We start from the raw sequence: 24,948 nt of genomic DNA on the forward strand, positions 1-24,948 counted from the left end.
CTCTGAGCCTTGCTTTCCTGGGTCTCCAGCATCCAACTCCCAGGCTCTCGTTATCCACGTGGGCCTTATTCTGCGGCGCTTTGCAGTTTATCAGAGGCACCTGGAGCAACAGGAGGTGGATGCAGAGATAGGAGCCCGCAAAGACTGGAAGGCAACCTCTGGTAGCTCCTCGGGCGCGGGGGAGCCGGACGCGCCGGGGCGAGGGCTTAATCTACCGGTGGCAGATTCGGGTTCAACGAAAGGCAGTATTTTTACCCATCAGAATTGCCCAGGATGAAGAGAGGGAGGGTGTTCCCCTCAAACGTGAATCTCTGTTATTCCCACTTATCAGTTGATTTAAAATCGGGGTTTCCGCGTAGGATGCCCCCCCCCCACTGTACCAGCGTGGGGGTATGAGCCCGGAAGGTACATTTTAGAAAAATACCACTACTCCCGCCCCCAGGGCAAGTAAGGGAGCAATTTCAGTGGGTCATACTGGGTGTGGAGTGTGGGGGTAGTTACTTCGGCAGATCTTGGTGTTCCCAGACTTCCACGTGAGGTGGTAATCGGCGACAGCGTTTCGTACTGTTTCGGTATTTAATTCCCAAGAAGGAATAAGGCAAAAATTATAAATGACCCTTACGACCGCGGCAGGACTCGAACCTGCAATCTTCTGATCCGAAGTCAGACGCCTTATCCATTAGGCCACGCGGCCGCCCGATAGTTCGTCCTCTTTAGACATCTGAAAAGTATTATTACCGCCCACCGGCTTGCCCAGGACGAATCCATCTGCTTCTTGAACAGGGGAGGTTGGACCTTGGTTCCCGAGAGTTCTTCAGGGAAGGCCCACCCGGAAGTCCTTCCTCCCCACCCCGCGGGCGGACCGGTCCACTTTTGGCTCTCCTATTGGTCGCGCTGGGAGTCTCCCTCTTGCCTCTCGGGTAGCGGCGGGAGTGAGCGGGGCGCAGACGGGAAGTTGCGGCTGCCAGCGAGGCGGACTGCTTCGGTGCAGGTCACACGCCACCCCGAGGCTGCATAGGCCGCGCGGAGGGAGACGCCGCGTCGCCGGCCTGGGGTCGGGAGCCGCAGACCAGGAAGCACCGGGCGGACTGAGGTTTCCGGCGGGTTCGCCGTTGAGGGGAGGCCGGATCCCTGAGCGGCGGCGCGGCCCCTCCCTCTCCAGTCAGGGAGCGAGGCCCTGAGCTGGGCGGAGGCTGGTCCCAGGGCGCACCGCGGCGCGGCCGCCGGGCTCAGGCTAGCGGTCGGGCGGGCGGGCGGCCGGGAGCGCGGGGGCCGCTGCCGACGCCCCCTGCAGGGCGCCCTCGGCCTGCTGGGCCCGGGCTCAGGCGTGGGTCGGGGCCCCGCGGGACGGCGGCCCACCTGACGGGTTCGAATCCGGGCGCTGTCTCCTAAAGGCGCTAGGCCCTCGGGCTGCGGCGGTTGCGATAAAGGCAGCCACCATTTGCCGAGGACTTGCCGATGGCCGGGCCGCGCGGCGTGTTTGCCCTGTGTCACCCAAACAGCAGCCCTGTATGACAGGTAGAATCCGTAACCCCATTTTACAGAGTAGGAAATTGGGGCCTAAGGAGCTTGCCCAAGGTCACACGTCTCGTAAGAGCCAGAGCCAGCATTCAAACCCGCGTCCTCCTATTCAGAGTTTGCCCTCTTAACCACGTCTCTCACCTTCCCTGATGAACTTACGTGAACCTCAGTTTTCCTCAGGAGGGGTATTGCTATTTCCCAAGGTTGTTTGATGATTCACTGAGAAAATGTACCTAAAGGCGCCTGGCACACTGCCTGGGCCGCAGAAGATGCTTAAGGAATGATGGCTGTTAGTATCACACATGTTACGTGTGTCATTAGTAACACTGTATATCATCTGTCTCCTTTAGGATTTGTGGGTGGAAGGCAGGCATGGTCAGAACCATTTCACTGACAGGAAAACAGAGACAGGACGTGTCTCTCTCCACGTCTCTCAGCCAGTAGAAGCTGCCAAGCTGGAGCCCAAAGCCAGGTGTGCTGACTCCCAGCGGGGGGCTCCCTGCACCAACCATGAGCCGCCTGCTCTGGAGGAAGGTGGCCGGCGCCACCGTCGGGCCAGGGCCGGTTCCAGCTCCGGGGCGTTGGGTCTCCAGCTCCGCCTCCGGCCCCGTCCCCAGCGACGGGCAGCCGCAGCCGCCGCAGCCGTCGCCGCCGCCGCGGCCAGTGCCGTCCTCGGAGGGCGGGCAGCTGCGGCACAACCCATTGCACATCCAGATGCTCTCGAGAGGGCTTCACGAGCAAATCTTCGGGCACGGCGGGGAGATGCCCGGCGAGGCCGCGGTGCGCCGCAGCGTCGAGCACCTGCAGAAGCACGGGCTCTGGGGGCAGCCGGCCGCGCCCTTGCCCGACGTGGAGCTGCGCCTGCCGCCCCTCTACGGGGGCAGCCTGGACCAGCACTTCCGCCTCCTGGCCCAGAAGCAGAGCCTGCCCTACCTGGAGGCGGCCAACTTGTTATTGCAGGCCCAGCTGGCCCCCCGGCCCCCGAGCTGGGCCTGGGCGGAGGGCTGGACCCGGTACGGCCCCGCGGGGGAGGCCGAACCCGTGGCCATCCCCGAGGAGCGGGCCCTGGTGTTCGACGTGGAGGTCTGCTTGGCAGAGGGAACTTGCCCCACATTGGCGGTGGCCATATCCCCCTCGGCCTGGTGAGTACGGGCAGGGGTCAGGGGACTTGAGCACATGTGGGGGGCCCAGCTTAATGGTTTGGTGAGCTCCCACTATGTGTTTGGTGGGTGGATTTCCAGGGACTGTGGACTCGGTGAACTAAAACAAGCCTTGACCCCAGCATTTACAGACCTTACTTTCTGGTAGGAAGGTATGGGTAGTAAACAACACCCAAGCAAATGTCACGTGGTGATAGGGGCTGTGCAGAGAATCACGTGTGTTGAACTTGAGACTGACTGGGAGACCACTTGAGATCACCTTGATTTGGTGCCTTCCCACTTGCCCTAGTAGCTTCCTGAGAAGTTAGTCCAAGACATTTGAACAGTGTTTCCATTTGGGGATGTTATTGGTAATTTTGGGCAGGAGAAACCTACCTTTTGCGGGAATGGCCCAGGCAGTATAGGACACTTAGCATCCCTAGCTGCTCCCTTAAATGCCAGACCAAATCCTCGCCGCCCTGACCCATTTCAGTGTTTCCAAATACCCACTCCCCTCGGGAAACTGCCCCCACCCAACCCGTGACCACCCCCAGCTGAGAAACTGCTTCCTTCCCCCAGCCTTCCAAGCAGGCTTGCAGGCATTTTTGTCCCCAAAAGGTATATTCAATCTCTCTTTTCTTTTTAAATAACTTTCTAAGTGCTACCCAAGTTTCTTTTTCAAACAATGATGGCAGTACTTTTCTCCCCTTTTTTATTCTTCATTCCAGGATTAAAATACTATTTACAACCTTAATGCTTTCAGGCATGGCCAGCAAAAAAGTTGGCAGTTTCTTTATTCCTATTGGAAGCTACATCTTTGTAAAGAAAGCTGCGAAATGTTAAATATGCAGTTGAAAATGGTGAAAGCATGGCTAAATAGATAAGGTAGGCATTAACGGCTGAAAAGAGCAAAACTAGATGATTCCTCATTGATGTAGTTCCAGTTAAGATGAGAATCTCAGTGCTTACTGTGTAACTTGATGGTCAAAATAGAGGGAATGCTGTCCATCATTTGAGAAAGTAAAGTAGACTGTGGTGGCTGAAAGGAAATTAGGAAACCAGTGATAAGAAGGACTTGTTTTTTGATCTTTGGTCATTCTTGGCCAATTTCCCTGAAGTCCCCCTTTTCTTTTCCTCCTTCTTCCTCTCCTAATTTTTCATCTCTTTCTCTCCCTGTCCTTCCCATCCTCCTCTCATTCTCATTCCATTCTTGCCGGTGGTACTGGGGGCACTGTGCAGTTTGCCTGGCGGCAGAAGTCATTGCTGAGGACTGGACTCATGCTGGGGCCTTCCTTCTGGGAGCCTGACTATGGCGAGGGGTGGGAGGTGCCAGATGGGACCCTGACGGCAGTCCACTTTTAACCTGGGCACATCCCTGCCGCGTGGCTGTGTAACATCAGGTTCCTGAGCAGCCCGCAGTTTCCAGTGGGAGGGAAAAGCCTTGGATGGCCCAGAGGGCAGCTTCCCGAAGGCTGCTGGTAAGGGCTTTGGTCATCAGACCAGAGGGACATTACACAGGCTGTCAACACCGATCTAAGATTCACAGGAAAAGTGTAGTGTTAACGGCGTTGGTCCTGACTCATCTTAAATTTGCCAGAGGTGTTTGCATTTTGGCGTTCTTCTTTTTTTATCACAAATAAATTTAAAAAGATGGTTCTCACGTACAGCTGCAGACCCGGATCTTGACACCAGTCTGGCTTTTTATTGCAACTAAAGTCCCTGTCATCACCACAGCCTCAAATATTTGACATCCTTCAGCCTTTTCTTCTGTGTTGTGTTTGTTTGAGGGCTTTGACATGTTGAATTGAAAGGGGAGGAGGTTTCAACTTGAGTCCCTGAGCGTTTTCCCATCATTTGGAGTGTGAGTTCGATTTTACCAGGTTTAACACTAGGAACCTCTTTTTGCTGGTAACCCCTTCCCCCAAAGAAACTAGTTTTATGTTTGTTGTATCTGTTGCGGCAGATAACCCCTCCTCCCCGCCGTAAGGGAAACGGGGGCAGCTTGTTCGCAGCTGTGGTGGCCACACATGTGGCCTCGTCACTCACTTTGATGCTGAGTGGCCTTGACCCTTTGGTGTAATCTGCGGTTCACAAAAGGCTTTTGCTCAGCAGCCATTTCCCCACACTTAGTCTTGTGGATCTTGAGCAAACTCGAGCCTTTTCCTGAATCAGTGTCCGGCCCCCAGCAGGCAGCACTCATCCCCTGCCCCTCCCACCCCAACCCTAGCACATATTTCCTAGCACGTGTGCATACATTTCCTCCATTCTGGCACTTTCCCTGGTCTCTCACTGAGGGTGGTTGTTCAGAGACACAGCACCTTCTACAAGGTGCGTGTTTCGCTCTTTGTCCTTCAGAATCTTTCCAGCCGTCAGATGATTCATCCTGTACACGTGTGCAGCATTTGTCTTTTTTTTTTTTTTGCCACTTTGAATTAAAAAAAAAAATTCCACTTTGGGTTTTATTATAATTGTCTCTCTTCTTTACTAGCACTTTGAACATTAGCCATTTTGTGCTTATCAACGTGAGGGGTTGATAACGGTCATTAAGACACCTCAGAGCCAAGCACAGACTTGGTGAGCCCTGGGCGTAACAAACACCTTGATGGCCCGGGCTGAATGCCCATCTGGGACCCCCGGGACTGTGGCACTTAGCTCCCTTTCTCTCTGTGGAGATTGAAAAGTAAAGCTTTTGTAACTCCTCCGCACTCCCAACACATACCCGGGCAGCACCCCGCCCGACCTCTAGCTCTAGGAGCACCCCGTGGTCTCCCTTGTACCCCCAGCTGCTAGCGTAGGGCCTGGCATGCGGTGGTAGGTGTGCAGTGGGGATTGTGGGGTGGAACTTGAATGCCTCCGTGCTGAACCTGCCTGCCTCTCACCTCCCTCAGGTATTCCTGGTGCAGCCGGCGGCTGGTGGAAGAGCGTTACTCTTGGACCAGCCAGCTGTCGCCGGCTGACCTCATTCCCCTGGAGGTCCCTGCCAGTGCCGGCGGCCCCACCCAGCGAGACTGGCAGGAGCAGTTAGTGGTGGGGCACAACGTGTGCTTCGACCGGGCCCATATCAGGGAGCAGTACCTGATCCAGGTATGGTTCATGGGGCCAAATGTAGCCTCTGGCACCGGGTGGGCTAAGAGCCCTGCTCTCAGTGGCTAGGGAAGGCATTGCTTTTCCTGGCCAGTGCCTCCATCACCTTTGTAGAAGCTACAGGGCCTCCTGTTGACCAGCCCTGCCCGTGGTCCCTGTACCCAGCTGTTCTGTCCCTAGGGTCTGCCTGGCACAGGACCTGAGTTGTCAAAGGGTACTAATGGCCCTTATCTCTGTGCGGCATTTTAGAGCTTAGCGTGGGTCTTTGGAGGCTGTGGGCCCCACGGCCTGGGCTCCCATCCTGCCTTGGCCACTGGTGAGCAGCTCGAGCCTCTTAACATCCCTTTTACAACTAAGGAAACCGAGCCTCAGTTTCCTTATTTGTAAAAAGAGGGAGATGGCGGAAGCTACGTCATAGGATTGTTGAGAGGGTTTGAACAGTGCACACATCAAACACTCAGAACCATAGTTGTGGCAATTCTTAATTCTGTGAAAAGTGCCCTAGGAGAAAGGCAGGGCAGGTGAGAGTAGCCTTAGCCTCTAGCTGAGTGTGCTGAGGCTCAGACAGCCTTGTTGACTTGCCCAGGGCCACAGAGCTTCTGAGCGGCAGGGCTGGGGGCCGAGCCTGATAGCTTGGAAGGCCTCGTTTTGGCCACTCTGTTCCCAAGGTGCCCCTGGAGCTGTTGCTGGATGCTGGGAAGGCCTGTGTATTGGGATTCAACCAGGCCTGCGCTTTCAAGCGTGGCTAGGGTTTGAGAAGGCAGGCCCCTCACAGGTGGAGGGACAAGCGTGAGCAAGCATGAAGACACTCTTTAGCGCTGGGAGGCTGTGGGCTGGGAGGGGAGGCTGAGGTGGGGCTGGTGGGCTGAAGTGCCGAAGCAGGGGTAGGCTGGCCCCTCAGCTGCAGCCTCTCCTCCTCAGGGCTCCCACATGCGCTTCCTGGACACCATGAGCATGCACATGGCCATCTCAGGGCTAAGCAGCTTCCAGCGCAGTCTGTGGATGGCAGCCAAGCAGGGCAAGCGCAAGGCCCGGCACCCCACACAGCGAGGCCAGAAATCCCAGAGCAAAGCCAACGGCCCAGCGGTGAGAGCACACTGTGGGAGGCCCCCCTCCCCGGCCGGCCTGTCTGGCTTGAGACTGAGCTGATCTGCCGTGTCCCTTGCTCTGGCCTCCAGATCTCATCCTGGGACTGGCTGGACATCAGCAGTGTCAATAATCTGGCAGACGTGCACAGCCTCTACGTGGGGGGGCCTCGCTTAGAGAAGGAGCCCCGCGAGCTGTTTGTCAAGGGTAGCATGAAGGACATCCGTGAGAACTTCCAGGTATGGTGGTGGAGAGGGCTCTGGGGACATGGGCTGTGGCAGACCCCTAGTGACCCTGGGGAGTGTAGCTGCCAGACCTGACCCTGAGAGGCCCGGTGGTGGTAGTGGGATGGCTGCCCACCCAGCGCCTTCCTGTCGCCTGTGCCAGGACCTGATGCAGTACTGTGCCCAGGACGTGTGGGCCACCTATGAGGTTTTCCAGCAGCAGCTACCGCTCTTCTTGGAGAGGTGAGGGAGAGCCCCTCTGGGAACCCATGGGGGTCAGTGGGTTCCTGGTACCCGGGCCCACCGTAACCAGGTGGTGCTGGGCCTTTCTCAGGCTGGGGGCCTTAGCCTTTCTGGGCTGAGAGCATGGAGCCACTCTGTCCAGTGGTGGCCACCTGGGCCTTGGACTCTGGGGTTTCTACAGAGGCCCTGGAGGGGGGCGCTGAGGCTGTGCTTGTTTCATGTGCGTGGCCCTGGTTTGCTAAGCACCGTCTCTGAACCCGGATCCTGACCCAAGGACTTCACATCCGTCTTGGTTATGTTTGCTAGTGAGTCAGATTTATGATGTGGTCAGAGTCATAAGCGTCAGCCAGACCTGGTTCTAATCTTAATTATCCTATCCAACTCATTTGACCTTGGGCAAGTTACTTGGTTTCCCTGAGCCTCAATGTTCTTATCTGTGAAACATACACAAATATACTTGACTACAGTTGTGAGGTTCTTGTATGATCTTTTGTGTGTGGGGGGTTGTAGCACAGTGCTTGGCGCTTAGTCATTACTCAGCAAATGGCAGCCATTTTCATTTTTGTGATCTGTCATTCCCCCCATTACCCCTGAGGATGGGATGGTATTATTCCCATTTTATAGATGAAGGAACTTAGGCTCAGAGAGATGAAGTGACTTAGCCAGGGTCTCATGGCTGGGAGACGGTAGAGCTGGGGTTTCAACCCCTGTCTCTCTGACGTGGGTGGTTGGGTTGAGGATCGCCAGGCTGGCCCAGGGATTGGGCCAAAGCCTTGCCTCCTGTGGTCATTTATGGCAGCCCTGGTGTTTGTCCTCAAGGTGTCCCCACCCGGTGACTCTGGCTGGCATGTTGGAGATGGGTGTCTCCTACCTGCCCGTCAACCAGAACTGGGAGCGTTACCTGGCGGAGGCACAGAGCACCTACGAGGAGCTCCAGTGGGAGATGAAGAAGTCACTGATGGACCTGGCCAACGATGCCTGCCAGCTGCTCTCAGGAGAGAGGTAGCCAGGCCTTGGGTGGCTGGATCCCCCTGCAGGGGATGGGCAGGTGGGAGGGCTGGCCTTCGGCTTGGCCTTAGCCCTGCCCTGGTGGACTGGCTGTGCAGGTACAAAGAAGATCCCTGGCTCTGGGACCTAGAGTGGGACCTGCAGGAATTTAAGCAGAAGAAGGCAAAGAAGGTGAAGACGAAGGAGCCGGCCGCAGCCAGCAAGTTGCCTGTCGAGGGGCCCAAGGCTCCTGGGGATCCCAAGGATCAGGAAGGTGGGGAACATGGGCGGGAGGTGGAGCAGGGATGGACCCTGGGAAGGTCCTGACCGGGGTGTCCCTTGGAACGGGTTGCTCCGGCCTTCTGGACATGAGTAGGCTGGGCAGGCCTTTGTGAGAGACCCTCCTCTGGTCCTGATTGTCCTCCCCGACCCTGTGCAGACCCTGGCCCCCCCAGTGAGGAGGAGGAGTTTCAGCGAGATGTCATGGCCCGTGCCTGCTTGGAGCAGCTCAGGGGGACCACAGAGCTCCTGCCTAAGCGGCCCCAGCACCTTCCTGGGCACCCAGGGTAAGCCCTGTCTCCCTAACGTGTCCAGCGGCCATCCTTACCCCTCCCTCCACCCTGGGACACCTCTATTCTGGGCCCCAGCACCGGGGGTGGTGTGCATATGGGCCCTTACTAACCTGCTGCCATCTGTTCCTGCCGTCTTCCAGTCCTGCTCACTAGTTTGCTCTGACTCCTGGGTCACTGGACTTAAGCGGTACAAGTGCACTAAGCACCTGCTGTGTGCTGGGCCTCACAGTAGCCTCTGAGAGTACAAATAGGAATATAACTCCTTCTTTCTAGTAGCTTCTCCCTGGGAGGAGCCAGTTGTGCAGACCAACCAGCGCAGCTGGACTTTATATCCATGATGAGATAGAAGAGTCATCAGTGTTGAGGCAGTGCCTGACTCTGCTTGGGGAAATCAAGGAAGGCTTCCTTGGGGAGGTGACCCTTCATTCACACCCCATAGAGTGGCAGAGATGAGAAAATAGGGGCAGCCAGGGTGAACAGCAGAGTACCAACTTTATATTTGCCTGAGATGAGGCCGCCTTAAATTTTGTGCCCTGAGTGCCTCACTTGCCTCACCCTTGTGTTGGCTCCGGTGAACAGCACGTGAGGGATGGAGCTCTGAAGGCTCTGGTGTGCCTCTAGAGCAGTGGTGGGAGGGCAGATCTACTTGCTCCCTGCATGAAATGGAGCTGGGGAAGGAGTCCAGCCCTAGGTTATGCCTGTGGGTCCTGACTTCTGAGTAGTACAGGGGGGCTGACATAGGATCTTTCCTTCTGGGATATTCGAATTATTCTAGGGGACTCCGTGGGGGTCCTGGCTGTATCCCAGAGGGAAGGGATGGTGACTGTAGGCCGAGGTCACCAGAAAGCCTTGGGGTCTTGGAGAGTGGGTGGGGCCCTTGCCGTCACACACTGTCCTCCCCCGACTACCATGACACTGCTCTCTTCTGGCGGGGCATAGGTGGTATCGGAAGCTCTGTCCCCGGCTAGATGACCCTGCGTGGACCCCAGGCCCCAGTCTCCTCAGTCTCCAGATGCGCGTCACACCTAAACTCATGGCGTTGACCTGGGACGGCTTCCCTCTGCACTACTCGGAGCGGCATGGCTGGGGATACCTGGTGCCCGGGCGGCGGGACAACCTGGCTAAGGTGCCACCAGGCAGCGGCCTAACGTCGGCTGGGGTGGCCTGCCCCTACACGTAAGGCTCTGGCTCAGGGAGGAAGGGGCTGGAGGCTAGGCACCCCTTCCCCTTGGCTAGAGAGACCAAACCCAGCTCAGGCTAGTGGAAAGAGCTCGGGTCTGAGAGTCTGGGTTCTAGTTCTTTGTTTGGTGGCTGCCTTTTGTGTCTGGACCTCAGAGCCCTGTGGGGCTGAGGGCGTGGTGCTTGAAGTGGGTGGGACTGAGGCCCTGCTCCTGGGCCCGGCAGCCCAGCTGCCCTCACAGGAGTGTGCAGAGGGAGGGCTGTTGGAAGTGACGGGGGATGAGCTTTGTCCCCCATTTTTGAGTGTAATTTATTGAGCACTGATTATATTCTGTGTTAATAAACGTTTTACAGTGCTTCCCTTGTTTGTTTCCCAGGCAGTCCCGCGGTTATCTTCATTTTAGAGTTGGCAAAACAAAGGCCCTAGGGAAGTCAGTTTCTTGTCTGAGCTCACAAACCCTTGAGCTTTTGACAGGCAGGTGTTGGGGAGAAGCCATAGCACTTGAAGTGGCCCAGAATTGAGAGTCCTGGCTCTGCGGGGCAGCCTGAACCACCCGTGGGGCCTTAGGACAGAGGGGCAGGGATCAGTCTGCCCCTTTGCAGCTGAAGGATGGATGAGCGGGCAGGAGCCAGCCTGGGGCAGGGCCCAGCCCTGACTTCCCACTGCTGGGCTCCCAGACCTTTTCCTAGGGAGGTGGCGGCTCTGGGGAGAAGCGCTTAGATTTGAGTCAGCCCAGGCCTCGAAACCCAGCCTGCCACCATTGTGCCGTCATTTTCAATTTGTCACTCCCTGTCTATGAACCAGGGGAAGTGCTGTCCACTTCCGCCCCAGAGCTGATTCTGAGGCTAAACGGAGGGAATCGCGGAAGGCCCCCAGCGAGCTGCCTGGCCCGGAGGGGGCACCCGGTAACCAGAGGCTGCTGCTGCTGTTCTCTGCGCAGAGCCATCGAGTCCCTGTACAGGAAGCACTGTCTTGAACAGGGGAAGCAGCAGCTGGAGCCGCAGGAGGCAGACCTGGCTGAGGAGTTCCTGCTCACCGACAGCAGCACCATGTGGCAGACGGTGAGGGCGGGCTCTGAGCCTGAGCTCTGGGGAGGGGGCTCTGTTCCCTCAAGGAAGGGGTGGCCTTTTGGGTGGAGGCGGGGTGCTGGATGCGCTCAGTTGTCCACCTCAGGCTGTCCTGGGCTGTCTGCGTGTTGCAGGGAGGGGTGGTGGATTTGGGCCAAGCCAGCCCTCTGCTTCACTTCCTTGGTACCTGGGCCCATCCAGGTGGAAGAAATGGGCTGCTTAGAAGTGGAGGCCGAGGCCAGGATGGAGAACTTGCGAGTGGCAGTTCCAGGTCAACCCCCAGCTCTGGTGAGCTGGGCACCTGCTCAGGGGTTGTCTGGGTGGGTGTTGGGTGGCAGGGCCCTCCTCTTGTGCCCAAGTAGCTCTTTCCCCCCAGAGAATTCCCAGGATCTTGGGGAGCTGGGAGATGGCTGCCCTGCCTTTGGGTGGCCCCATACTTGTTGGAGGCCAAGGAGGAAGCCTGAGACCTCATAGCCATCCTGTCATTTCCCAGCTTACCTGCTTGCCATTTCAGGCCCTTTTCCCACCCCCTACCCCATGGCCCTCGCTGAATGCAGGTGCTGGAGCAGGGCCTGATCTAGGTGTGTGGCCCCCACAGACTGCTGCTGGTGGCCCAAAAGCCAGCCAGCCAGCTTATCACCATGGCAACGGACCCTACAATGATGTGGATATCCCCGGCTGCTGGTTCTTCAAGCTGCCTCACAAGGTGTGTGTCCTGGTGTCCTCGCTGTGCTCAGGGTGCACAGTAGGCCTCCAGAGTGACTCAAACAGGGAGACTCCCTTTTTGCAGGAATGCTGGTGGTAGTGGCGCAGAGTATGATCTCAGACAAATGTTGTCATCTTTCTGAGGCTTTGTCTTCCTTCTGAAAATTGGGTGGTGAGGGGCATGGTGGTGGAATTAAATGACACAGGGCATGTCAGGTGTCTGTGCCACATCTGGTACATGATAGGATCTGTTGACTGATGGCTGTTACTGTGAGGGGAGCTAGGTGTGTGTGAGGGGAGCTAGGTGTGTGTGTGTGCGCGTGCGCTGCAGTCAGGAATTTGCCCCAGACCGCTCTGCTTGAGGTTGTGGGCTCAGTGCTGGGCAGAGCCCAGGCACACAGGGCATCAGTTCCCCAGCTAGGGGTCTGCCATGTGCCTCCAGCCCCTGCTTCCTTTGCTCTCTTCAGGATGGTAACAGCTGCAATGTGGGCAGCCCCTTTACCAAAGACTTCCTGCCCAAGATGGAGGACGGCACCCTGCAGGCTGGCCCAGGAGGTGCCAGTGGGCCCCGTGCCTTGGAAATCAACAAAATGATTTCTTTTTGGAGGAATGCCCATAAACGTATCAGGTGGGTCACTGTGGGAGGGCAGAGACATGCTGTCTGTCCGTGCCTCTGGCTGGGTTACTGCAGTCTTGGGATCCCTTCCCCTGCCTTCCACCCAGGGGCCCCTGACAGCCTGTGCTGCAGTGGAGGGACAGCCTGGTCTAGAGGCCTGGCTGCTTGTGGTCCTGGTGCCATGGGACCGTGGACAAGGCTCGTTCCCTCTCCAGCTGCAGTTTCCCTGTTATGTAAAAAGAGTGGTACTGTAGGACCTTCGCGGCCCCTCCCAGCTCTGTGGCCCCTTCCATGGAGGGCTAGTAGCCTGTAAGTTCTGTTGGGGGCTGGGAGTGGGTCCTGTAGGCTGGGAATGGCAAATGGGTCGAAGGCTAGTTCTGAGGGGTTTGTGGCTGCCAGCGGCACACTCTTGTGAGAAGCGTGCTGTGATGGGTTGGTAAAGTCTGCCCTGAGCCTGGAAAAGGCAGTGGTGGCAGGGCTGGTGCTGGGTGCCTCATGGATACTCCAGGACGGGGGCCGAAGCTGCCTCAGATGCCTAGCTAGTTCCCGGTGGCTTATGCTCCTAGACGGTAGATGCTAGGCCCAACCTGAGTCAAGTCAGTGGGAAAAGGGTTGAGGCTGGGCAAGGAGGGGGCACAGCAACCCCCAAAGCTGGGCAAATGAGGGCCGTGTTGTGATGGGGGATGGAGTGTGTGCTCCCTATGGCTGTGCTGAGCAACCCGTCTGTCCCCATAGCTCCCAGATGGTGGTGTGGCTGCCCAGGTCAGCTCTGCCCCGTGCTGTGACCAGGTATGTCCTGGCAAGTGGTGGGAACGGGAAAACGGGGGCGGGTCCTAGGACCCAAGCAAGCTGCTGAGCCTCATGTTCTCCCCCCAGGCACCCACACTATGATGAGGAAGGCCGCTATGGGGCCATCCTGCCCCAGGTTGTGACCGCTGGCACCATCACTCGACGGGCTGTAGAGCCCACATGGCTCACTGCCAGCAATGCCCGGGTATGTGTCCTCTGCACCTCTGGTCCTGCCCTTTCTCTCCTGTGTGTCTAGAAGCTGGGTTGCAGAGGGACTTTGCTGAGGAGCATGAAAAGGAACCTAAGATCTGGGTCAGGCAGGACTCAAGTTCAAATCTAGCTTCACAACTCATCCAGCTTTTCAGCAAATATGTTCTGGGCACCTGCTCCTGGCCGGACATTGACAAGGCATGCTAGGCACAGCTATTGTGGAGTCTAGATGGGGCTGGGTATAGAGCCAGGCACGGAGCAGGGATTCTTTACCTGGAACTGTGGAGTTTGGGGCACTGCTGGCTGGCATTCCTTAAAACCATCCCCTCAGGAAGGGCTCCAGCATTCTCCGTCTAGTCAGGCTCCAGGGATGGGTGGGAGGAGTCTACTGGGGTATCTAGGTCGGGGCTGACCTCACTCTTCCTGCAGCCTGACCGAGTAGGCAGTGAGTTGAAGGCCATGGTGCAGGCCCCGCCCGGCTACATCCTCGTGGGTGCTGATGTGGACTCACAGGAGCTGTGGATTGCAGCTGTGCTTGGAGACGCCCACTTTGCCGGCATGCATGGTGAGCAGGAGCCGGGGCCGGAGCAAAGCGGTGGCAGCCTGATGCCTCGCCAGGAGGATTATTTCTGAAACCTGTTTTCTCACTCCTGCCTCGCCCCCCAGGCTGCACAGCCTTTGGGTGGATGACACTGCAGGGCAGGAAGAGCAGGGGCACCGATCTACACAGTAAGACAGCTGCCACAGTGGGCATCAGCCGTGAGCACGCCAAGGTCTTCAACTATGGCCGCATCTACGGGGCCGGGCAGCCTTTCGCTGAGCGCCTGCTAATGCAGTTCAACCACCGGCTCACGCGGCAGGAGGCAGCTGAGAAGGCCCGACAGATGTATGCGGTCACCAAGGGCCTCCGCAGGTGAGGGTGCCTCTCCCATCCACGTTACCCCAGGGCCTCAGGCTTGCTTTACTACCTTTACCGCCCCATTCTTTTCTACCTCTTCCCATTACATGAGTCCTCACCTGGCCCCTCTTCCTCCAGACCCCTGTGACCTAGTTCTAGGGTGGTTTGTCCTTGGGTTGTGACATCTGCTTGCTTAATGCTCAGTTTTCCTCATAGAGTTAAAGCTGTGCTTTTGTTATGCTGTCAGAGCTCTGGTCATGCAGAGTGAACAGTAACGTGGGGTTGCAAACTCACGTGCCTACAGAGTGAGAGCAAGTGCAGCAGGCGGTTTAGTAGGACAAGTTGACAGGAGGGCCTATGGAAAACCAGAGACTTTAAACTGATTTTGACAGAGGAGAAAGCCTTCCCAGGCTTCAGTTTGCTTCCGCCTATAGTACCTATTGTTTGCTCAGGGCCTCAGCAGCCTCCTAGGAGGGTTCCTGAATCGAGTGTGAGGGAGGAGAGGTGCCTTTACAACTTGCGTGGGTATAACATACAGTGTCCACGTTTAATTAGCTGACCTCCTCATGGAAAGACTAACAGTTAAGTGATAACAGTTCAGTAGTAACTGCATAAAGGCAGAAAAGGGGAGCCGAGTATTGTCCAGGGAGGTGAGAGGAGGACATGGGGTTGGGGGTGGCATGCACCGTGGGCGGTGTGTGCTGGCGGAGGCAAGGCAGTGACGACAGAAGAGGTTGGGCCTTAGTTGTGGAAACCTTTGCTGGCCTCACAGAGGAGTCTGGACTGAGGGGTGGTGGGGAAACCCTGGTGCACCTTTGAGCAGGTGAGTGGCGTGGCTCTGGAGCCATCTGGAGACAAGCCTGGTGATGTCTGAAGTTGCATTGAAGCTGGGAGTCTGGGGCAGTGGGGACTAAGAAGGGGCAGTCGGGCCTGGCTGTAGGTTGTCTTCTGTCCTCTCCCTTTCAGGGAGTAGCCTGTTCTATCCCCTCTATGCGCACCCCCCCCCCCCCAATGTGGGGTGATAGCTCTTGCTGCCTTCTGGACTACTACATGCCACCTGTTGGTCATGGGGCAGTGCAGTGTTTAGGGCATTAGGACAATAATAACAGTAGTGGTTCTCGTGTTGGAATATGTCCTTTATTGGGCTACCCTCATGTAGTCCCCAGAATCCTGGGTTCCTGTCTAGGCTCTACCTCTTCCCGGCTGTGTGATCTTACAAAGTCACTTAGTATCTCTGAGCCTTTTCCCCCTCTGAAGTGGAGCTTGTAGGGGAAAGGCACGACCCCAGGGTGGTTGTGGAAGTGGAGAAGGGATTGAACACTCCTAGCCCAGGGTTTGGCATAGAAGAGGTGTTCCCGTGGGAATGACAGTTGTGACACTGCACTCCCCCCCCCCCCAAGGTATCGGCTGTCAGACGAGGGCGAGTGGCTGCTGAGGGAGTTGGACATCCCTGTGGACAGGACCGAGGATGGCTGGGTTTCCCTGCAGGATCTACGCAAGATCCAGAGAGAAGCTTCTAGGAAGTGAGAACTGTCTGTGTGTTAAGGATGGAGGGCGGGTCTGGGCTGGCCTGGGGAAAGCTGGGATGCTTTGTTTTTAGCTCTAAGATGCTAAAAGACAAAGCTTGCCCTCTCTTTGTTCCTTGCCCCCCAGATCACAATGGAAGAAGTGGGAGGTGGTTGCTGAACGAGCCTGGATGGGGGGCACAGAGTCAGAAATGTTCAATAAGCTGGAGAGCATTGCGATGTCTGACACACCATGTACCCCGGTGCTGGGCTGCCGCATCACCCGAGCCCTGGAGCCCTCTGCTGTCCAGGGGGAGGTATCCTACTACCCTTGGAACATGGGGAGAGGGTCGCAGGGAGGGCAGGGTTCCTGTACTACCTCCTACTCTAGTGAACTGGTATGTGGTTTAACCCTTCCCGCCTGTGCCTACCTTCCCTCCCCAGTTTATGACCAGCCGTGTGAATTGGGTGGTGCAGAGCTCCGCTGTGGACTACTTACACCTCATGCTTGTGGCCATGAAGTGGCTGTTTGAGGAGTTTGCCATTGATGGGCGCTTCTGCATCAGCATCCACGATGAGGTTCGCTACCTGGTGCGGGAGGAGGACCGCTACCGCGCTGCCCTTGCCCTGCAGATCACCAACCTCTTGACCAGGTAGGCAAGGCCCGTGGCCTCTCTGGCATGACTATATACCAGCTATGTGGGGCTTGGACCAGGCTGAGCATGATCTGAATTTTCATCCCCCCAGAAATAAATGTTCCCACTTTTCTCTCTGATTTTTAAAACTTGTAGCAGTCTTAAAAAAGACTGGCCTCAACCTTTAGAAAAAATTTTTTGGGGGATTGAAAGTGTCATATACCAAGACTAGATCACTGAGGTGGTGAGAAGGTAGAAGCCAGGGCAGTTGTTCCAAAGAGTAGTTCTCAAATTGTGCTCCCCTCAGAACACACCTTTCTGTTTTGAAAATCAAAATGACAGAGGCTTTTCTCAACCCGTAGAAAACTGAGATATTTTCTTCCATTCGTAAATGTTAATTCTTAAGTGCCAGAAGTTTGTTATTCCGAATACTGACAGAAAACATTGTTAATGGGGAAACTCAAATGTGATTTTAAAAACGTATTTTTTTATATATTGAGTTGTGTTTTTTTGTAGTAAAATTCCTAGTTTATATGGTTACATTAATGATGTTACAGTTTCATGTTGATCTGCCCCAGAGCCAGTTTGGGAACCATGATCTATCCTGATTAATGGGTAAATAATGTTTTACAATACTCAACACTGTCTCCGCTGCCCTCTTAATCATCTCCTGGGGGGTTATGTTTAACAGAGCTAATGAAAGTCCTCGTATATTCAGATTCTGGCCCAATAATTGAAATTTTGACATCAATAAAGTATACCAAACTGGAAAAAAAAAAGGTGTGTTTTGAGTCCATAATTGCACGTGTCTCAGCGGGAGGTGTTCGGCTGCTGGATAGCGGGCAGTGCTGGCCCTTCAGCTTTCTTTGCTAAGTGAACAGAGCTGGCTGGGGGGAGGCTCTGCCTTACGGATACCAGGTCATCTCTCCTGGATTCACAGCAGGGACATGACTGTGAGAGGAGGTCGGGTCTCTTTCAGGTGCATGTTTGCCTACAAGCTGGGTCTGAATGACCTGCCCCAGTCAGTCGCCTTTTTCAGTACAGTCGATATCGACCAGTGCCTCAGGAAGGAAGTGACCATGGATTGTAAAACCCCTTCCAACCCAACTGGGATGGAAAGGAGATACGGGATTCCCGAGGGTGAGCACAACACCTTTGTTCCTCGTTACTCACTCGTAGGACGTTAGGCATAGAAAGTGGTCTTGGACAACACGAAGCTTGGGGCACCAGAGGATAAGAAGTCTACTTCTTGTGCTGTGTTCTGGGCTGTTTCAGTTTATAATGTGCCCTGGCTCCAAAGTGAGCATGATGCTCAAATCACAAAGGCATGTGTTTCTAGAAAGCTGTTCACAGTAAATGAAGGAATGTTTGAAACTCTGGTTTCTTCCATCTGTTCCCTTCCCTCTTCAACCACAACGGAAATGTTTGAAGATTTACTGTATAAAGTCAAAGTACATTCTTAAGTGAAAAAACTGTGCTTTGAGTGCCAAACAAGTAAATCAGAAAGCTTATTTTCTATGTGTCTAAGATAAACTTATTTTATACAAAAACGAAAACAGATCCTCCCCAAATGTAACATTACCATTCCTGGCAATTACTCTGAACCCTTCTGTACTTTTTGACCTTAACATTAATTAAGTTCCTTTTCTCACTTCTGACCTGTGAGTTAACAATTCTTGAGGAAGCATCCTAACCAATTTGCACTATTTTTCAGGTGAAGCACTGGATATTTACCAGATAATTGAACTCACCAAAGGCTCCCTGGAAAAATGAAGCCAGCCTGGACCATAGCTCTGTCTGGAGGCTCTGTATTTGCTCCCGTGGAGCTTCATCGGGGCAGTGCAGGCTCCTAAACTCAGGCTTTCAGCTGTGCTTTTTTTGCAAAAGGGCTTGCCTAAGGGCAGCCATTTTTCAGTAGCAGGACCTGCCAAGAATGACTGCCTCTAACTGATGGTGCAATTAGTTCAGAACCAAGATGCCAACACTGGTGCAGGCTGTAGGACAAGGGGGCATTGTTGCTTGCTGGGTGAAAAGAAAGCAGAAGCCCCAAAGTTCACATTAACTCAGGCGTTTCATTTATTTTTTCCTTTTCTTCTTGGCTGGTTCTTTGTTCTGTCCCTCATGCTCTGATGCAGTGCCCTAGGGGAGAGAAGTAATGCTCTAAATGTGATAAGCCTGCTCGGAGGCAGTGGAAATAAAAACAAAGATCCTTTATCTTCTCATCAAAGCCTGTGTTAGTCATGCTTTCTCCCCTTTCCCACTCCTGGGAGGTAATTATGTTGGAGAAGGGAAGAGTTCTACAGTAGAGTAAGGTGGTGCTAACTTCTTTTTTTTGGGCTTTTGTTATACCTGGGGACATGCGTGGGACAAGATGACAGAGAAGGGGCATCAAGATGCTACATAACTCCCCTGAACTCAAATGCCTAATAGGCAAAGGGAGTGGATGGGGCCAGGTGCATTATGGCTTGGAGTGTGATAAACTGAAGAATGTAAGTTAAAAATTTTTGAGACGCTAGAAATCCAGGGTGTTTTATGTAAACTCCCAGTTTATGTTAGACAAACCGAGGTGATAGAAATTTTAGGCACTAGAGGTAAGGAAACATTGAGTTCTGCTTCAGAGATGCTATAGGGCTCACGGTGTGCTGCTGTAACTGGTTTGTTCCTCTCCCTTTTAGTCTTATCAGAGGGCAAAAGGAGGATAAGAAACTGGCATGACAACCTGAGCTGATCATAGAGTGGCCCTCCTTCAAATGAGGGCATGATAAAAGAGGAAGTAAACTGCTTTCTGAGCCAGAATGCTTGGGCTCGTGATTTTCCAGTGGTTCAAAAGATCACAGGGGAAGACCCACAGAAAGGGGTCTTGTTTTCATCACCCCCTTTCTGGAAATGTCTACCCAAAATGTATACAAGCCTGGGCAACTGGGTATGGTTCCAAGTTTACAACCCCTCTCTTGAGGAGCCTGTTTCATCTTTGTCTGACCACCTTTTGGCCCGTTCTGTGGTGGTTGCTCCTCCACTAACCCGTGGCTGCCCCCAGACAGGCTGCTAACCCCAGTTAGAAAGGGTGGCTAGGGCTTGCTGCACTTCAGTCAGAAGCAGGCACTGACCTCTTCATCTTCATCCTCATCCTCTTGAAGAACCATGTCCAGGATGTTCCCTTTGATCTTGAAGTCTCGTGAGGTGCTGAGCTTTATGTGCTGCATCAGGTTCACCTGTGACAGGATTGTAAACATGGGCACATTTTCCTACCGATAGGTCCTGCCCAGGACAGCCTAAACTATCTCTGACAAACCCTTCAGTTCCTCTAGGAAGGCACACACCCACTTGAATCCATGAATGTTTGGATTCAGGCCATCAGAAACAGAAAAGAACTGCAGATTTTTCCCCCACTGCAGTTGTGTTGCTTCAGTTTGCCAGGTCCCTTCACAGGGTAAATGGGATTGGTAGAAAACAGAGTATGTTTACCTTGGACCTCTTAGAAAGGTGGATGAGAAATTTTTCATACTGTTCAATGGCAAAGATGAGATTAGGGATTGGCTTGGTTTCCCGAAGAGCTCTGGCCTACAGGGCAAAGAAGAGAAGACCTAAGTTTTGGGTTCAAGGTGTTTTTTTTTTTACATAAATTTATTTTTGGCTGCGTTGGGTCTTTGTTGCTGCACACAGGCTTTGTCTAGTTGTGGCAAGCGGGGGCTACTCTTCGTTGTGGTGCGGGGGCTTCTCATTGTGGAGGCTACCCATTGTAGAGCATGGGCTCTAGGCGTGCGGGCTTCAGGAGTTGTAGCATGCAGGCTTCCGTAGTTGTGGCTCATGGGCTCTAGAGCACAGGCTCAGTAATTGTGGCACACGGGCTTAGTTGCTCCGCGGCATGTGGGATCTTCCTGGACCAGGGCTCAAACCCATGTCCACTGTGCTGGCAGGCGGATTCTTAACCACTGTGCCACCAGGGAAGTCCCTTCAAGGGTTCTTGAAGTCCTCTGAAGCTGTCTGTAGCAGAACTGCTCATGGCTTTGGAAGAAAGCTAGTCAGTCTTCCAATCAAATGCAGTTTTACTTATATACCAGTAATTAAGATTTTTTTAACAGTTCACTCTCAGCAAAGGACCTAAATGCTAGTGGAGATTGCAATGAATCCTCCTATTTATAATTCCTAAATATCTGTTATCTAGAAACTGGCTGAGGGATGGACCATTTGTAGATACTTGGTTGCCTGACTTGATATTCTTGTAACAATGAGCCCACTCTACACTACCTCTATTTCCTCTCTAGTCTACATATGAGTTTTCATTGCTGGTATTAATATATCTCTTTCCCCTCAACTTGAATTGTAACTTGTAGCTCCTTCCATATGTTTCTTAAGTATATAGACATGTTTCTATATATATATTTTGAAACTACAAATGAGAACATTGTTTTCATCTTTTTTTTTCTTTTTAACATTATCTTGGGAGAGAATCCTATATCTGAACATTTAGATTTGTATTTTTTTCATGTCTGCATAGTATTCTGCAGTATAAATGTACTATAAACCCATTTAGCCAGTCCTTTATTAGTGGGTATCTTAGTTTTCCCAGTATTTCACTTTTACTTTACAACATTGCTAGGACTATTCTGTACATAGGCCTTTACAATTTCTATATCCTAAAAATGCAATTGTTGTAGTAAAGAGTGTGTGTGTGTGAATGTATAGGTCTAAAATTGAGCAGTTATTGCCACACTGCCCCCGTGAGAGAGTACTGAATTCTCACCTTTGCCAGCAGTGCACTAGAGAACCCACTTCCCTGCACCCTCTCCAACTCTTTCACATCCTTTAGGGAGCACGTTTTGCACTCGCTAACTTTTCCTAAAACCAGTTCCTTCTCAATGGTTATCCTAAGCTATTTCTATTTTTAAAGAAAGAGCTCAAGATTTTCCGGTACTTCCTGAATAAAGTATATGTTTTTTGGTTCAGAGGGAAAAGATGTTCCATCTGAACATAAAGTCCATGAGCTGAGAAGGAGCCATACACAAACATTTCCCCCCCAGCTTTACTGAGATATAATTCACCCATTTACATTGTACAGTTCGGTGTGTTTTCGTGTATTCAGAGAGTTGTATAACCATCACCATAATCAATTTTAGAACATTTTCACCCCCGCCCCGAAATCCTACACCCATTTTAGCAGTCACCTTCCCAGTTTCTCCAACACCCCCCTTCCCCCCACTCCCCAGTTCTAGGCAACCACTAATCTGTCTTTTTAGATTTGCCTTTTCTGGACATTTCATATAAATGGACTCATATTATGTAGTCTTTTTCTGACTGGCTTCTTTCACTTAATATTTTCAAGGTTCATCAGTAACCACTTTTTTTTTCGGCCGTGCTGTGCGGCATGCGGGATCCCAGTTCCCTGACCAGGGATCAAACCCATGCCCCCTGCAGTGGAAGCTCAGATTCCTAACCACTGGACCGCCAGGGAAGTCCCAGCAACCACATCTTGATCACTGTCAGCAGCTTACCATGGCTGTGGGCCCAGCAGCGGTTTTCTCCTTTTTCTTTTCTCCTGTATGTTTTAGGCTCTTACTCTTCTTGTTCTAAAGAAATAGAAACAAATTCTGTCATTCCTGAAGATTGTTCTGTAGAGCTAGCAGGCTAGCGGTAAATTTCTAGTATGATGATTACAGTGCAGCATGGGGGAACTCTTAGGGGGACCAAGTCTGGGTGAAGAGATTATCCTGCAGCAGATGCCAGAAGGTGGGAAGCATTCTGGGATGCTTTATAATCCTCATTTTTCTATTTTTTGTTTGGAGGTTTACCATCTTGCTCTTGGATGCATCTAGCACATGGAAGTGAGGGCAGGACCAACCATTACTATAGCAGGGCAGCCAAGGGACTAGTGAGGCACAAAAGGACTGTCACGGTTAAGTAGGAATAGGTGTTTCCCAACTGGGAAGTTAGCTAAAAGGGTTGCATAAAGAAGAGGAAGCTGGAGAAGCTGTTCCCGGAGTGATGTATCTTACATGACAAGTGGTTACATGCTCCAGAAGGGTTTAAAGGTCATAGGAACACTTATTTCCCTATGTTGTACATAATTAGAGAATAAAGAGCTCCTGGAAAAAGGAAGAACCAATAAGAAAGGGAACCAAGAAGAACAGAATTCTGATAAGGCAGAAGAGAATTGAGACATGAGTCAGGAGAGACCACCCAAGTGTGAGGTACACAAACAGGAACCTTTTACCTGAAGGGGAGTTCTGTGCCCTCCAGGAATGGAACATTACCACGTTCCACGTGACAAGGAAAAAAATTAAAAACAGAGACCTGCAAATGGAGACAAATTATACTACTGGAGCTATATGAAAGGCAGGAGGCTTGGTCCACAGGGCATGTTCTGGAAAATAAGAAAATGCAGGGATCCCAGAGATGCTGGTATGAAGAAACTTGGTTTTGGCCCTGGAAGGCAGGGTAGAGGGTGAAGACTTTTTAAGGGAGGGGCAGAGTATCAGCCATAGATAGAACTCATGTGGACCAAATGGGAAGTGAGCCATCTTCCTAAAAGTTGTACCCAACATGGCACCTTGTTGGAACTCCCTAAATCAACCCCATCTACTGCCCATTTCTGCTGATTCAGGAAGGACTAAAATTGTAGCTGGAAGAGAAGCAGCTTTTTTTTTTTTTTAAGATGTTGGGGGTAGGAGTTTATTAATTATTTTTGCTGTGTTGGGTCTTCGTTTCTGTGCGAGGGCTATCTCTAGTTGTGGCAAGCGGGGGCCACTCTTCATCGCGGTGCACGGGCCTCTCACTATCAAGGCCTCTCTTGTTGCGGAGCACAGGCTCCAGACGCGCAGGCTCAGTAGTTGTGGCTCACGGGCCTAGTTGCTCCGTGGCATGTGGGATCTTCCCAGACCAGGGCTCGAATCTGTGTCCCTTGCATTAGCAGGCAGATTCTCAACCACTGTGCCACCAGGGAAGCCCAGAAGCATCTTTTAAAGGTATACAGTTCTGAGCAGGATGCTAAGGGTTTTGGAACAATGGCTTTCATTGCTTTCTTCCCACTGAGATCCAAGGCTATGAGAAAAAGAAAGGGGCTATAAGAGAATAAACAGCTCTCTGAAAGATGTGGCAAATGCAATCCAGATTTCTAGATAGAAGTTGGAGTTAGTGGAACCGTGTGGGCTCTTGCCCAAGGTCACTCATTAAGCACATCTCACAAAGAGAAAAATGCCTGTGGATCAGCTGACTTGTCAAGTAAGGCCTTAAGTCAAATATGAATCGAGAAGGGGGGAAATATCCAGGGAATACATAAACTGGTTTTTCTGTAATGTAGAAAAAAAGATAGTCTAGAAGGTGCCTGGTGATAAGCAGAAGAAGAGCTTGAGAATGGGGTCAAACACAAAACCCCAAAACCTCCCAACATTTTACATGTCAATGAGTACCAAGTATGATTCTAGAGCAAGGGGTAACCAACTACAACCCAGAGGCCCACTGCTTGTTTTTCAAAATAAAGTTTTATTAAACACAGCCAAGCTCATTCATTTGTGTATTGACTATGGCTGCTTTTATGCTACAACAGCAGAGTTTAGTTGTGACAGTGACTGTATGGTCTGCAAAACCTAAAAGCATTTACCATCTGGCCTTTTGCAGAAAATGTTTGCTGACCCCTGTTGTAGAGTCAAAGTACTTGGGTTCAAGTCTCAGCTTGGCCTCTTAACTAGCTGTTCTTGGTCTTTTCTTTTTTTTTAATTTTTTTAAAAATTAATTAACTTATTTATTCACCTATTTGTTTATTTGGCTGCGTTGGGTCTTTGTTGCCGCACGTGGGCTTTCTCTAGTTGCGGAGAGTGGGGGCTACTCCTTATTGCAGTACGTAGGCTTATTGCGGTGGCTTCTCTTGTTGCGGAGCACGGGCTCTAGGCATGCGGCTTCAGTAGTTGTGGCATGCACGCTCAGTAGTTGTGGCTCACGAGCTCTAGAGCGCAAGCTCAGTAGTTGTGGCACACGGGCTTAGTTGCTCCGCGGCATGTGGGATCTTCCCGGACCAGGGCTCGAACCCATGTCCCCTGCGTTGGCAGGCAGATTCTTAACCACTGCGCCACCAGGGAAGTCCTGTTCTTGGTGTTTTTAATACCTAATATTACTATTTGGCAAAACGTTCCATAGAGTTCAGCTTGGGAAATGATGCTGTAAGGCCACGTTCATTTTTTAGTACAGCTAACATTAGAGAACACTTGCCTGATGTTGTGTTAAGCACTTCCCATGCATCACCTCATTCATTCTCACTATGGTGCTACTTTACTTACATTCCCAAAGGATGCCCAAAGGCATGGATTTGGAATCACCCAGAAATAAACCAAGTCACTGAGCCCAAGCATGTTTGTTTCTCCCCTGCTCCAAGTGTACACATATCAAATGCCTTCTCTCTCTAAATCAAACTTTTTTTTTTTTTATATATAAAGATTTCCTTGCTGTAAAGACTTCAAACCTTGGCTTGTTCTCATATGGGCACCTTTGGCTTAC

At 52.5% G+C, this 24,948-nt stretch overlaps 2 protein-coding genes and 1 non-coding gene across 14 annotated transcripts in view; 1 reads left to right on the forward strand and 2 right to left on the reverse strand.

Annotated features, from left to right (window-relative positions):
• Window positions 1-621: 621 nt before the first annotated feature.
• TRNAR-UCG (transfer RNA arginine (anticodon UCG)) lies at window positions 622-694 on the reverse strand. Its single transcript has one exon. It is a non-coding gene; the product is annotated as a tRNA-Arg (tRNA).
• Window positions 695-923: 229 nt separating this feature from the next.
• Window positions 924-18,688, forward strand: POLG (DNA polymerase gamma, catalytic subunit). Of its 3 annotated transcripts, none has more exons than XM_030878655.2 (23): window positions 924-1,093; window positions 1,872-2,663; window positions 5,549-5,744; window positions 6,666-6,830; window positions 6,923-7,069; window positions 7,218-7,297; window positions 8,117-8,299; window positions 8,404-8,558; window positions 8,724-8,850; window positions 9,796-10,032; window positions 10,977-11,097; window positions 11,305-11,391; window positions 11,702-11,809; window positions 12,276-12,436; window positions 13,160-13,213; window positions 13,301-13,418; window positions 13,853-13,988; window positions 14,090-14,336; window positions 15,722-15,844; window positions 15,975-16,143; window positions 16,271-16,479; window positions 17,441-17,601; window positions 18,176-18,688. In XM_030878655.2, the coding sequence occupies exons 2-23, from the start codon at window positions 2,032-2,034 to the stop codon at window positions 18,232-18,234; spliced, it is 3,675 nt and encodes a 1,224-aa protein (XP_030734515.1). In that variant the 5' UTR covers window positions 924-1,093; window positions 1,872-2,031; the 3' UTR covers window positions 18,235-18,688. The 3 variants fall into 3 exon arrangements, with proteins under 3 accessions (XP_030734515.1, XP_060149850.1, XP_060149849.1); XM_060293867.1 differs by lacking the exon at window positions 924-1,093 and adding an exon at window positions 1,287-1,518; XM_060293866.1 differs by lacking the exon at window positions 924-1,093 and having other exon boundaries at window positions 1,525-2,663.
• FANCI (FA complementation group I) overlaps window positions 17,880-24,948 on the reverse strand; it is a 76,740-nt gene continuing 69,671 nt past the window's right edge. For all 10 annotated transcript variants that reach the window (XM_070044852.1, XM_030878647.2, XM_030878650.2 and 7 more), the window contains 4 exons: window positions 21,954-22,028; window positions 19,927-20,022; window positions 19,569-19,673; window positions 17,880-18,600 (listed from right to left, as the gene is read on the reverse strand). In XM_070044852.1, coding sequence (XP_069900953.1) covers window positions 18,538-18,600; window positions 19,569-19,673; window positions 19,927-20,022; window positions 21,954-22,028 — 339 coding nt within the window. In that variant the 3' untranslated portion in view covers window positions 17,880-18,537. The remainder of the gene's footprint in view (window positions 18,601-19,568; window positions 19,674-19,926; window positions 20,023-21,953; window positions 22,029-24,948) is intronic.

The sequence above is a fragment of the Globicephala melas genome, chromosome 2 (genome assembly GCF_963455315.2).
Source record: "Globicephala melas chromosome 2, mGloMel1.2, whole genome shotgun sequence".
NCBI lineage: Eukaryota > Metazoa > Chordata > Mammalia > Artiodactyla > Delphinidae > Globicephala > Globicephala melas.

Bases quoted from the DNA above. Each gene is read 5' to 3' on its own strand.
- POLG (XM_030878655.2), top strand. From the start codon at position 2,032: ATGAGCCGCCTGCTCTGGAGGAAGGTGGCCGGCGCCACCGTCGGGCCA. The intron at 8,851-9,795 runs GTAAGCCCTGTC...GGCGGGGCATAG, and splicing joins CACCTTCCTGGGCACCCAGG to GTGGTATCGGAAGCTCTGTC. The intron at 11,098-11,304 runs GTGAGGGCGGGC...GGGCCCATCCAG, and splicing joins GCAGCACCATGTGGCAGACG to GTGGAAGAAATGGGCTGCTT.